Genomic DNA, 13,079 nt, shown 5'->3' with positions numbered 1-13,079 from the left:
TGAAAAAAAAAGCAGAGTACATAATTACTTATTGGCTCCTATATAATACAATAAATCATTTATGAAAAATTAGGATTAAAAAGGCTTAATATCACCTCAATGTCACAGTTCCTTTCTGGGATCAGTTTCAAAATTCCTTCATTTTAACATTTACACAAAAAATAAAGAACAAAGAAAGGAAACAAGAGGATGTAATGTCTCGACTCTGTTCATAACTGAAAGGAAGATTTATTGGCTATTTTTTTTAACCATGTTAAGCAGCAGGAAGCTGAAAGTAACCGTCTTTCGTCTGACCTTTAGCAGACTTCCATAACTGTCTGGAGGATTTCTGGCACACTTTTATTTACAGCGCTCTGTTCGGAGACGTTTGCTGGCGTATATTTATGCTCAGCTCTCTCTTTTGGCTCCCGCCACAGGATTTCAATCAAGTTCAGAGTCTGGACTTTGACGGGGTCGTTGCTTCAACTTTGTAAAGCCGCCAACTCGTTGCCAGGAGCCTTCTCCCGGGAATCCTTCCAAAGACGCCACGCTTGTCCGGCCCTCCTCTAATTGTCCTGTCATGAACTCTCATCTTCGACACGCTAACTGAAGTCGCTGGGGTCTTCTGAATATTTCACAGTCTGGTGCCGGGGATAGCCTCAAGCTTTCTATGAATGATCTTTAGAAAGAAGATTTTAGCTCAGAAGTGATGGACCTCAGAGTGTCTGGACTTACCCTCTTAGTTCTTCCCAAATTGATGGGGGGCAACAATTGCTAACAAGAAACCCAGTATTACATGTAACATATGCAGTTATTTCACATATACTGAATAACAAAGATTTTTCTTCACTAAATTAAACTAAACATTTCTTGTTTTAGGTTAATTCAAAAGAAATCGCAAAAGATTTAACCCAAGTCATACGTTTTAAAAGTGTTATTCTTGACATTGACCAATTAAATTAAAAGTCACAAAATAAATTATTTTTAAAAAATGCTCTGGCTCCTTTTTCAGGCATTTGGCAAATAGAAATAATTTTGGTAATTCTAATTGACCTAAACCACAAAAAGTTTTATCTGAGTTAACTTCATACAGTGAGGAAAAAAAAATTACCTGTCTTTTTATTCAGTGTATGCAAATGCAACTGTGTATTCTAAAATGTAAGGCCTGTGAATTAACAAAATATACTTCTTTTTTTGTGCTTTTTATCATGTCTGTGCTCCATGTTTTCTGGTTGATAGAGCTCAGCTGTGGCCCAAACAAAATGCGTGCAGAGTTTGCAAAAGCATGAAATGTGGAACCTGAACTCATGGGTGTGGAAACGGGCTGAATCCTGTTTGAGACCAGGAATGGAGGAGGGGACTGGTCGCTTCATGCACATGGCAAATGTGTTGTTTGTGTCCAGTGAGCTCTCAAAAATGTAGACAATATTTGGTAAATCCGGTGATGGAGAATAGATGTGCACATTATCAAGAAGTTGTTGTTTTTTTGGGGGGAGGATTTTTTTTTATACAGATCATGTTTGAAGAAAAATAATAGTTCTTGTTAGATGAGAGACCAATGAGACCTTACTGAGTAAAAGGGAATGCTGGGACCCTCATCCTGGATGCAACGGAGATTACCACCATCAGCCTGTACGACACTTGGTTACCATGGAGACTAAACATGGGTCGAAGAAGAGAAATTGCTGACCTGAGTCACACTTTTCTTTGGCATTTCCTCCTGCTGCTTGAGCAGTTACTCCCATCCCATGTGCTGCTTGACCTCTAGCATCTGGAGGAAGATGATGCTTCATTGATGGCCTCAGTTTGGGTTCTTATATATATTTCAAGTTTTCTGTATGAAGCCTAGTCCACTGGTAGCCGGACATCTGGTGAACCCGATAAAATTTTAAGCAATTTGGCTTTTCATCCACACGTAACCTCTATTTAATATCACTAAAAATGATTAATAAAAACTGACCTAATTAAAGATTTAAGAAATCTTCTTTTATGCACTTGAGTGCGGACTTTGGAAGACTGAGATTTAGAGGTCTGCGCATTAGAAGCAAATAATGATGTCACATATATGACCGTTCTTACTTCTTGACCAAACAGTGGAGGAAACACAGCTGCTATCATAGTGCTCATTTTTATTTTGATTCAGAAGCTTTTTGTTTCTTCTTCTTTTTTTTAATTAATAAGTCTAGCTGCTCCAATATATTGCAAAGGAGAAAGAACAATTTGAGTTCATCTGTTTTCCACCAGCTCCCTCTTCCAATAGAGGCACAATGCAGTCCAACATGAAGATACTTGCTTAACAGAGTTCCCAGTCCACTCTGTCTTGTGTTTCATTAACTTTATATTCTAACAGTAGCTCAACAAACTTCCTGGCACCATATTTCATTCCCGACAGAGCACTGTGGTTGTTTTGTAGGATGATGATTGGCTGACATAGATTTTAGCTTTACGTTACACTGGCCCTTATGAGTTTGGCATGTTTAAAGCATCACTAAGTGATGTAATTCAGCAGATTCTGGTGAATAAACACTTTTCTTAAACTGATTCTCTGCGGACAGTGTTATTTTTTCAAATGATGTGATGAATGGTCAGTTTTAAAGCACCACACACTCTACGACCAAACCTATTGCGGGACAGTAGATCTCCAGGACTTATGCTGGAACCCCCTGAATTACATTCGTCTTTTTTATTTTGAACTATTTCGGTCAGTTGTTAAGTCTCATGAAAACCAATCACACTCTGACTGTATTCTGTTGGTGACACGACTCCTAAGCATGGAAGATTGAAAAGGTCTAACAATCACTGCAAAGTTCTCCTTATTTTCCATATGTTGCACTCCGTGGCATGCTCATTTATCTCAACAATTGTACCGTCTGTTATTTATTAGCCGCTCCATTCTATCTGCAATTTTACCACAGGTTTCACAAATTCGCCAGCGCACAAAATACATCATTCAGCATCTGAATCTGTCTTGCCTCCAATTCTGCTGGGAGTGTAAAAAATGTTCTTAAATCTAAATCTGCACTGCATGATGTAATATGAATCAAACACAGGGGAAGGAAACATAATGACAGTATGTTGCTGACCTGTGTTTTGTTGTGTTGCTGTGTTTGGGGCGCAGGCAACCCATCCCAGCCCACCTCGCTCCATTACATGAGCCCGTACCAGCTGAATGACTACGCCATGGCCCTGCGCGCCATCGGGGAGATCATCCAGGATTACGACAGCGACAAGTTGTTTCCTGCGCTGGGCTTTGGTGCCAAGCTCCCACCAGACGGACGTGTCTCCCACGAGTTCCCCCTGGTGAGGAACAGTTTTACACGACACACATCAGGCCACACACTGGCGATCACCCAACCATGTGAACTGGATTCAAGTTCAGGTTTTTTTGCATTGCGCAGCTCAAAGTGCCTTTAGTTATCAAAATCAAAATCTGTTGATCAGTGTTCCATTTACTACTAATCAAAGGCAACTTAAAATAGGTGTGTTTTTAGTTTTGATTTAAAGGAACTCAGTGTTTTGGCTTCTTTGCGGTTTTTCAGGGTGTGTTTTATGAGCCTGGCGGGCCACCAGGGTTTACTTGCGCTCCCACCAGGCTAAGAGCTGTTTGTTTATTTATTGGAGGGTTTTTTTATACATCAGTAACAGCGACAGCAAAGACAGGTTAAAGAGTCTCTTTGGTGAAATGGTTGGGAACACAAATGGTGGTCAGGATGTGAGCACATAGAGAGCCTCTTATTTTTATAATTCTTGTAACCACTTCCTGTCTCCACCGGTCTACACGCTAACATCTTCAGTGAATCATGGACAAATCATGGATAAAAGATTGTTAAAAAATTGGACACTTTAATTAGGATTAAAGAAGTGAGTCGCAAAAAAGAATCTACTTATTTTCATTGTAATTTTTTCATGTTTGCCTTTTTTTTTTTACTTTGAAGTTGGTGTTTAGATTTTGTTGATAATTCTTTCCAGTAACATATTTACCTAATTATATGTTCAAATTGCTCACATAATATGCTCACATATTATGCATTTAATATTTGCATGCGTAGTTGATTCAGTGTGATATCTCATGGTGAAGGTCACTTCCTTCAGACTCCAGTCCTTATTTAACCCAGGTGAGACGGTTTTGAGCTCATGACATGAAGAGTGTTGCAGTTGGAGTCCATGTCACGTAAACATCTCTGTGTCCCCGTTCTGTGAATCTCCCTCCAACGCTTGAGTTGGTCCTTGTTTGCAATCCTGTTAAGGACGCGTTTCCCCCCCGTTCCCGTTGTCGTGTAATTTTTTTCTAGCACACTTTTTCTGTTCTCTCATCCATCAATGGGTTCTGCACATTTCTACATCATTGACCTTTTGTGGCATATGCTGCATTTGGAGGATTTCATTGTGACTGTCTGCTGAACAGCAGCCTTCTTTGTGATTATGTAGATCATAATACGGATAATACGGCCATAAACAATACATTTCTGTTTGTTTGTTTTTACATTATGTGAGAAACTTGATTCTGGGTTTTCATTTGCCTTAAGCTCTAGCAGTCTAAATCGACTGAACATATTGCTGCTAATGGACCTAAAGTGAAGCAAGGAGTCATTATGGGTAGGATTTTATATTTGACAAATCCTCAAATTCTCACTTTGAAATAATATGCACCCAAAAGCATTTATTGTCAGTGTTTGTTTGGGAGAAAACAATCCCTCTGTGTTTGAATAAAACAACTAAAATATATAACGGATGAGATTTTATTGCTGCATCCACTGATATCAGCTGCAATTCAACCGTGAAAAGAAAACAACTCGCAAACTGAAGATATTTTTGTTGTGGAAGGATTGTTTTAAAGGAGAGTTATAGCTACTTTTAGACAAACATTTAACCTTATTAAAGGGAGTGTTGTCTTGGCAGTTGGTGGAAAATATGCACGAGCACAAATTCCAGTTATAAACGTTTTGTATTTGTAAGTCAGGCTGCATAGTTGTGTTTGACCGACTGGAATTTGTTGATGGTCTCTAAACGAACCACCGCATCCTGCTGCGAGTTCACAGAGTCTTTCTTAGCACCGTTTCTATGACGGCACAGTTTGACCGTCAAGTTTGAGATTGGCATGAAATTGACCGACCAGCTGAAAGGGAGGGAAGGTTGAATGTTGAATCTCGCGCACAAGCAAAGGAATGACATTTGACTTTTTTTGCCTGATGTTTTTCACTTTTTACTTGTAAAAAATATTTGTAAAGAATATTTGTATTCTTTACAAATACAAATATTTTTTAAACATATTTTTTGCACTTATCTCATCTATTTTGTTTCATAGGGTCACAAAGCTCTTAATTTAGCGGTACAAAATATCCATGGTGGGTATTTGTGGCTATGTAAGTGATTACATAGTGCTGATTAGCGTTTGGTTGTGAACACATTGTTTCACATTCACCAGAACATTTGAGTCAGTCATTTAGCTACGTTTGACTTTATTGCCATTCTAAGTCCAAAAAGATGGAAAAGAGTCCTTCACTTTGTCTAACTTTTCATAGCTCATCCATCCATCCCGTTTTCCAAAAGAAAAGTTAACCTGACTCCTCCCCAGCTCCACACAGCCGTCTTGGTCGATTTTCTCGTCCAGATGTTTTTCCAGAGGCGTTTTCAGCCAGTACAGCTGCTCTGCGTTGGGTAGCAGCTTCCCCCACGGCACTGAACCTCCAGTCGAGTCGCACATGCATTATTCTTAGCATTAAGGACTCCACTTGCAACTGTAGAGCAGTAGTAGTGGGAATGGGCGGCCGCTGAATGTGGCACAATTATACAAGCTCCATTTACAAAGCAAAGGATTCCATGTGCAGTTGTATTTATGGGTAACCGAGCAAAGTTAAACACGGCTTCCTGCTATTTTTAGTTACTTACTGTTGTTTCTTCTTTGAAACTTTCCTTCGAGCGAGTGAAAAACACATTCACTGGCACAAAAATCTAACTTCTAGAAAATGTACATTGATGCCAACAGACGAGGAAGCTTTTAAAGACGTGTCCACATCGCTGTCCTTCCATTCCTCAAAAAAATTCTTCATCATAATGATGCCAGAGTGGCAGCCCTTTTTAACAAAAGCCAAATTATAGATTCTTAAGTACTTAAAACTCTTTGATCTTGAACTTGTATGGAACATTGAATTCAAACAGGAATGCTGCTTATCATCCATCCCTGTGGTGGGTTAAGAGCCCTGCAATGTAATCCTGTCATTCTACAATGTGGCATGAAGCATTTGAGACAGTTTGTCATTCCAAGCCCTTTTCCAGTTTGGAGAAATGTTTTATTGTTTTTCTCTGAATATTAGCAGAAACTATTGTTCTAACATAATTTGATACTGTGACCTTTATTCTAATTTATGTAAGTGCTACCCAACTGGGGGTAAATCAGTAATAAGATTACTCAAACTCATGCTGCACTACGCAGACGCTATTTCTACAGTGATGAGTCACTCAGCTCAGCATGCTAAATGCTTGGAGCTGCTGCAACTGACAGCAGCCTAACCTATTTTTTGACGAATTCTTCTAGAATTATTTCACCACAAATTTTTGTTACATCAATGCTCATAAGATGTTTTCATTTGTCACACAACAGTACACACAGCAATGTGGAAAACTTTGTTTGGTTTATGTGAACACCAGAACGTGGTAAAGGTGATATTTTTTTGTCTTTTTAATATATCATATTCAGTTGGAGCTGTAGACTGTAACTTTTATTAAAAATATACATATGTATTTTTTACATATTTGTTAACTTTATCATGTGACAATGTAAGGCAGATAACCTTTGAAAAATATTAGCTCCTCTGCCTTCATAGTGGTGTAAAATACAGGGCAGGGGGAGGGTCTTAGCGGTGTCAATCACTCTTGTGTTCACCCCCACAGCTGGTTCATAGCCTGTCACAAAAGCTAATAATTCTAATTATTTTTTCCTTCTGAATGGTTTGTTTTGGACCTTTTTTTCTTCAGACAGTGACAGAGGCTCAGGAACCAGGTGAAAGAGATCAATTTTTTTCACAGATTATCTGTCTCATCTTATACTGTGGTGACACTTTTAACAAATATGGAAAAAAAACTATTTTTCATAAAAGTTACAGACCGCAGATTTAATGGTTGGATTTGAATATACCCAACCATGAAATATATGTTGACGATTGTACCTTGAAGCCCATGGAGTTTATAGAGCCAATCTATTGAAAAAAGAAAAAAAGAGTCTGAGTGTGTCGTTGCCAGCATGTCTAGTTGTTCTGCTGCTCAGCGTTTGTAACTGCGGTGTTACAAACGCTCATTTAATTCCATGACTCACTATGAGTTTAATAGTCTGCTACTTATTCTATTGTAAAACGATCATGCTTTAATACTGTATAGACTGATCTGTGCTTGCGGGGTGATTCAGTGTAATTTGTGTTTGTAAGATCTCAAAAGGCACACACCCATTTGAAGACCGGAGCGGAGTGGAATATGTCACTGGTATAAAACAAGATGTTGATGAAGTGATTGCACAGGGAAGTGGTGAACTGTGAGCCTGCTGTATTTTGTCAACATCTGATTAGAACTTGGGAAATAATGGAGGAATGAATGGCACAATGAAGGTACAATCATCAATAAGCATTTGAATTTATGCTTTTCACTGTGTCCAATTATGAAAAGTCCTTTGCAAATCGATTTGAGTGATTGATCAATTGTAGCAAATGAAAAGATAAATGTGGAAAATAAAACAGCACAGAAGACCAATAAAATTATTTATAAGAGAAAAATATTGGCCTAACCAGCCAATAACAAAATAAATATGATTTTTTTATTATTATTGTTATTATTATTATGTAACAGAACTGAAACAAAAAGTGTTAAATGTAGTTTTCTTGAGGTTTGTTGATATGTAGATGGATTTGTATATAAATCCAACTATATTTTGTCAAATTATTAAATACTTTAAAAGTTTTTTTGTTGTTGTTTTCCAAAATTGATTTTGTCATAATAAAAAACCCACCCATTTATTTTCAAAAGATGTTTTAAGAAAAAACAACAACAAAAAACTTTTAGTAAAAAATGTCTGAAGTGATTGTTTCACAAAGGTGTCAGTTTTGAAGCCATGCATTTCAGGATTAACTCTAATTTGACTTAAAAACTTAACAACTCCAGTTCAATTATCTAAAACAAATATCCCTAATTAAACTGGATGTTCCTTTATTTTCTCCCCTTTATTGATTAATCTGTATAAAAGCTGTCTAAAATTTCTTGGACGGTTCTCCGGTTTGAAAGTCCGTTTTGTCCTCCGTCTTTGTGTTCAGAACGGTAACCCTCAGAACCCGTACTGCAGCGGCATTGACGGCGTGATGGAGGCCTACTACCAGAGCCTGAAGAGTGTGCGTCTGTACGGCCCCACCCACTTCTCCCCTGTTATCAACCATGTGGCCAGGTAGGTCAAAATAAATGTGCAGTTAGCTCAGGCGGAGAAATCAATAACTACTGTTAAAGCGTGGACATCTACGGTAATTAGGTTTTAGTTGAGCGGTGAGCAATTTGCTGCCCTGAGGGGCGTTTGAGGAAAAAGGAGAAACTGTTAAAACCTTCCTCTGAGGAAGTGGAAATGCCTCACCTCACCAGCTTCATAGACAAGCAATCAACTGAATCCCAGTGGATGCTGGTAAAAAAGGACCTAAAGCTGATTAATCCTCTGCTTGTGGCTCCCTGCGTGCTTCTGGTGCAACATTTGCAAGGATCTGCTTTTTCTGTCTTTTAAATATTTAAAACTAAATAACGTACTCTCGTGCAGATACTGAGAGAGTCTGTCAGAAACACTTTCCTAAATGATGAATACAGCCATAAGAAAAACGAAGTATGCATTCTGTCAGTGTTTGGGTTTTACGCTTAAGGACATAATACTAATTCAGTTTTAACAGTTTCTATATTTAAACAAACGTAAAGAATGTCAAACCAAACTCCACAGTGTCATATTTTTGTAATCTGTTAAGCTAAAGTGGAAAACCTGTGTGCTCTGAAACTTACAGTATCTTTACTGCTGCCATTGCTTCCATCGGACCAATGCATTTTGGGTAGCGGATAAGCATCATTTGCTTGAGTAACGTGGGGAGAGGAAACAGAACTGCTGTGTAAAATGTTTTTCATCTACTTCAAAATAAGAGCATGAATAAAAGCATCAGTGCCCAGAACTTCAGCAGAGATGTTGAACTTTATCCACCTGAAAGTTTACAAAACAGCCAAGTCAATTTGCACATTAGATTCATTTATGGTAAGCTAAGAGCGCTAAACATTTTCAACTTTAGCAAAACACTAAGCAAAAAAATGAGCTCCGTAGCGCCTTGGTGGATTAATAGAAGTGTGACTTTCACTCCGTCACCTGTGAACAGAATGGATGAAGGAATAGAACCGAGGTTCTGGAATTGACCCCTTCATAGTTAAGAGGTCAACCTGCTTGACGGCCTGTGCCTACGTCTGCAACCTCGTAATGAAGTGTGAGTCAACAATGTGATAGACAGACATAATCATAAAGATAACCTCTCCTGTAAATTATTGCTGTTAAAGGCGAAGCTACAAGGTGCTGAGTCACAGAGTGTAGATTGTTAATGCACACACGACTGTTCACGTGTTTAGCAAAAAGCGAGGAATTTTTTTTTACTTTACAATCGAGAGAAAACAAGTTTGTTTCTTCTTCTTTTCTTTAACCATGACTAAATACCAAGCGAACAAAATAAAGTTCTGAGTCTGTTTTGCGCGGCAGCTTCTCCCGACTCCCACCTGACGTCTCCTCCTGCCAGATCTCGTCTCATGATCCTGGAGACTGACTGTAACAAGCACTTTTCCCACCTTTCATCATTGGCTTTCAGATCCCCCATCTCTCTCTCTCTTTCTCTCTCTCTCGTTCCGTCCGCCCACTCGGCCTGAGAATAGCTGCATTGTTCGGCGCCCGCTTTCTGACTAAAAGCAAGGAAGACGCCAGCCAAACGAGAGACATCATGTCACGTCAAATCCTCAGGCGCCGGTGCCTCTGCGGTATCCGAGCGTCGTTAAACTCGCAAAAAACGCTGTCCGCTCCGTCACCTCGGACGTTCAGCATCAGCGTCCTGGAAAAAGGAAAAAAACAAAAAAAGAGCCACTCCGTTTCGTTGCGGAGATAAATAAATAAAGGACCTGACCTTAATGTACAGCGCTGTGTGTCTTCTTTGATCTTAAGTGGTGCTGCTCACAAATGTTTTATTCATTTGATGACTTAGCGTGAACATTTGTTATGGTGCTGAAACGCCCGCGCTGCCTCTGCAGCATCGCATTGTCACTGTTTCAGATACACAGCAGACGTGAAAGATGTTGTAGCTCACATTACAGTTACAAACAGCTATTAGTCGGAACATCTGTGAAGAACTAGAATTTGTGCTTAAAAAACAAGAAACGGAAACTTCGAAATAAATTGATGTTTTACATAAGTCTGTGTTTGGCTGTCATGATGTCTAATTGGTCAATATTTCTTTAATAAAATAAAGCTACAGTTTCACTAATCTCGGAGGGGTAATTTCCTAAAATGAGGTTTTCTGTAATAAGATAATTGTGAGCCGGTGATGGAGGCTGGAGATGGAGGGCTTATTAAACACTTACTGTGGCAAGTTAATATCTGCCCATCCATAAAATTGATGCTCCCCATAATCTTCTTCCTTGGAACAAATGAAACTTGTCAGCGGGGTAACTATTAGGCAGACCTCGCATGTTTTATCTCCTCTCATAAACGTCTGGATAAAATGTTTTATGGAAGTGAAAGTTTTTATGTTGCTGCGTCTCTTTTGAACTTTTTCTTTGTTTTTGTGTTTACTTGTCTATTTCAACGGCAGGTATGCATCGGCGGTGACGGACGGATCGCAGTACTTCATCCTTCTCATCATTTCGGACGGCGTGATCACTGACATGGCGCAGACCAAGGAGTCCATTGTCAATGTACGCATTTGCGTTCATTCTCTTTGAAGCCTCATTAGAAAAGCACAAGCTTTTGAAAAATGATTGTTTCCTCCATTACTGCAGAAATCTCTTCGTCCCGTAAAGGCCGAGGTTCTTATAGTGAAATAAAACTGATAAAATAACAAAAACTAAAATTGAGGAAAGGTTTTTGCGACCGCAAATAAATAAAAAGGGGAATTAAACGGGAATATATTGAAATTCTAGATATAATATCCTTCTTTTTAGTGTTTATGAATTTATTTCTTCGCCTTTAGAACTTATGTGAAGTCATTTTCGTATTTTCCCTCCACACAGACGACTGTTTTCGTCAGCTATCTGCAAATTGTGGCTTTAAGCTCGTCTGTAAAATGGCAAAAAGTGGGAGAAAACGTCTTTTGCTGAGGATGTTTCCAGTTATTGTTCAACAATAACTGAATAATTTTAGAAAACGAGCCCCTTATTCAGTATTCATTACCCAATCAATGTATAAATAATCACAATACAATACTTTGATTCATTTTCAGGTGGAGAAACCAAAAAATATCAAAGTGTGAATAAACCAAAACTACTATGAGAACTAATGGAAACTGAAACTAAATACAAACTAAGCACTATTTAACAAATAAAAACTAGCAAACCAATTAAAACTAAAATCACAACAAGATAAAAGTGAACTATAATGAAAACCCCCAAACTATTATAAAGACACAATAAATGAGATTCACAGTATTGTGGGCAGCAGCAGTCCATGTGCACGCCATCATGCTGCTGATACACTGCAAAATTAGCGAGGAACCCTGGAGGTTTTCGCTATAATTAAGACTCCAACAAAGGTCCTGATAAACCAGCAAACACCTATTATGAAAGGGAGGCTATAAAAAGCAAAAGTCTTCTCATGCGTCCTACACTTGCACTCTTATCTCCACTAATTAGGGGTGTGATGGTGGAGCGACGGCGGCGTAGTCACCCCCGCCTTCCTGCTCTGTGTTTTCAGCTTTAATAACCCTAATGAGTTTGCTCGGAGTTAATGCAGGCAATGATTTCAGGTGATCTCCAACGGTTGGAAACCGAGTTGCCCCAGTTGCTGCCCTAAATCGGCCGAGTTACGCCAAGCCTCTCCCGCCCTCGTCTTGGTGGAGCATAAAGTAAGGCGTGAGAGTGATTATTTCCTACGTCCCTCGTTCCTCTGGCAGTTTTAGTCCTCAGTCTAATAACCGGAGGAAGTTATGAAACTCTTACAAAACCTCCATTCATCACTCAGCGCTAAAACCCCGCTTTGTTGTCCCACTTGACTGAGATTTAATAAACAATATTGCGGCGCCGATCAGCAGTTGAACCGAGACTTGGGGTTCGGGTGAGCAGAGGTGGATGTAAATTGGACTCGTTTCTAAACCAATAAGCTTCGGGAGATTTAGACAAGTTCGTAGACGCATGAAATTAGAAATTGGCTCTGCGAGAGGCTTCACAAAACACGCCGCGGATGTCTTAACAATAGTGATGACATTTTACTTAGGGCTCCCTTTGCATGAACCGTTTCTTCACCGTGCTTTTGGTAATTTGGGTGACAGCGTGCGGAGTTTAACTTTGCCAATGGAGATTTCATTGAGTGTTGCTGCCTTTAATGTCCCTCTATTTGTTTCACCTTTTTGCAGGCCGCGTCTCTGCCAATGTCGATTATAATAGTTGGAGTTGGACCGGCAGAATTTGATGGTAAGTAGCTTGAGGTGTGTGTATGTGACAAATTGGAACACAGTAATATTGGTTTAGCCATACTCAGCCAATAGTTTTAGGAATCACCTTTTGTTGAAGTTAGTCTTTTGGATTTTTGCCCATTGTTCTTTGCAATAGAGCTAAAGCTCAATCGGCACATGTGAATGTTAGTTTTCAAGTCTTCTTACATGTTTATAATTTGAGACACCCTGCAGAGGAAATGTTCAACTGCTTTTATCCGTGATCTCGTTATTTCAGTCACCACCCAGAGCTTGCGACCGTAGATCAGGGCAGGAACGCAGATCGACTGCGTTCCTGCTACAAAAAAAAGCTAGTATGCTCTGGACTTAAGATGGAGTACATCAGGGATGTCAAAGTCAAAAACACAGAGGGCCAAAAAACCAAATTTGCTACACGCCGAGGGCCGGACTGGTTCTACG

General features: G+C 39.3%; 1 protein-coding gene across 1 annotated transcript in view; it reads left to right on the top strand.

Moving 5' to 3' along the window:
* The window catches only part of LOC129358182 (copine-8-like), an 82,534-nt gene that overhangs the window by 59,741 nt on the left and 9,714 nt on the right, over positions 1-13,079 (top strand). The window contains exons 15-18 of the mRNA XM_055027062.1: positions 3,098-3,279; positions 8,277-8,404; positions 10,827-10,929; positions 12,582-12,639. Of these exons, the coding sequence (XP_054883037.1) occupies positions 3,098-3,279; positions 8,277-8,404; positions 10,827-10,929; positions 12,582-12,639 (471 nt within the window). The remainder of the gene's footprint in view (positions 1-3,097; positions 3,280-8,276; positions 8,405-10,826; positions 10,930-12,581; positions 12,640-13,079) is intronic.

This window comes from Poeciliopsis prolifica, unplaced genomic scaffold (genome assembly GCF_027474105.1).
Source record: "Poeciliopsis prolifica strain line A6 unplaced genomic scaffold, Auburn_PproV2 SCAFFOLD001, whole genome shotgun sequence".
NCBI classification, from domain to species: domain Eukaryota; kingdom Metazoa; phylum Chordata; class Actinopteri; order Cyprinodontiformes; family Poeciliidae; genus Poeciliopsis; species Poeciliopsis prolifica.
Note: the sequence above shows the minus strand (reverse complement) of the source record. Positions and strands in the feature narration are given on the sequence as shown.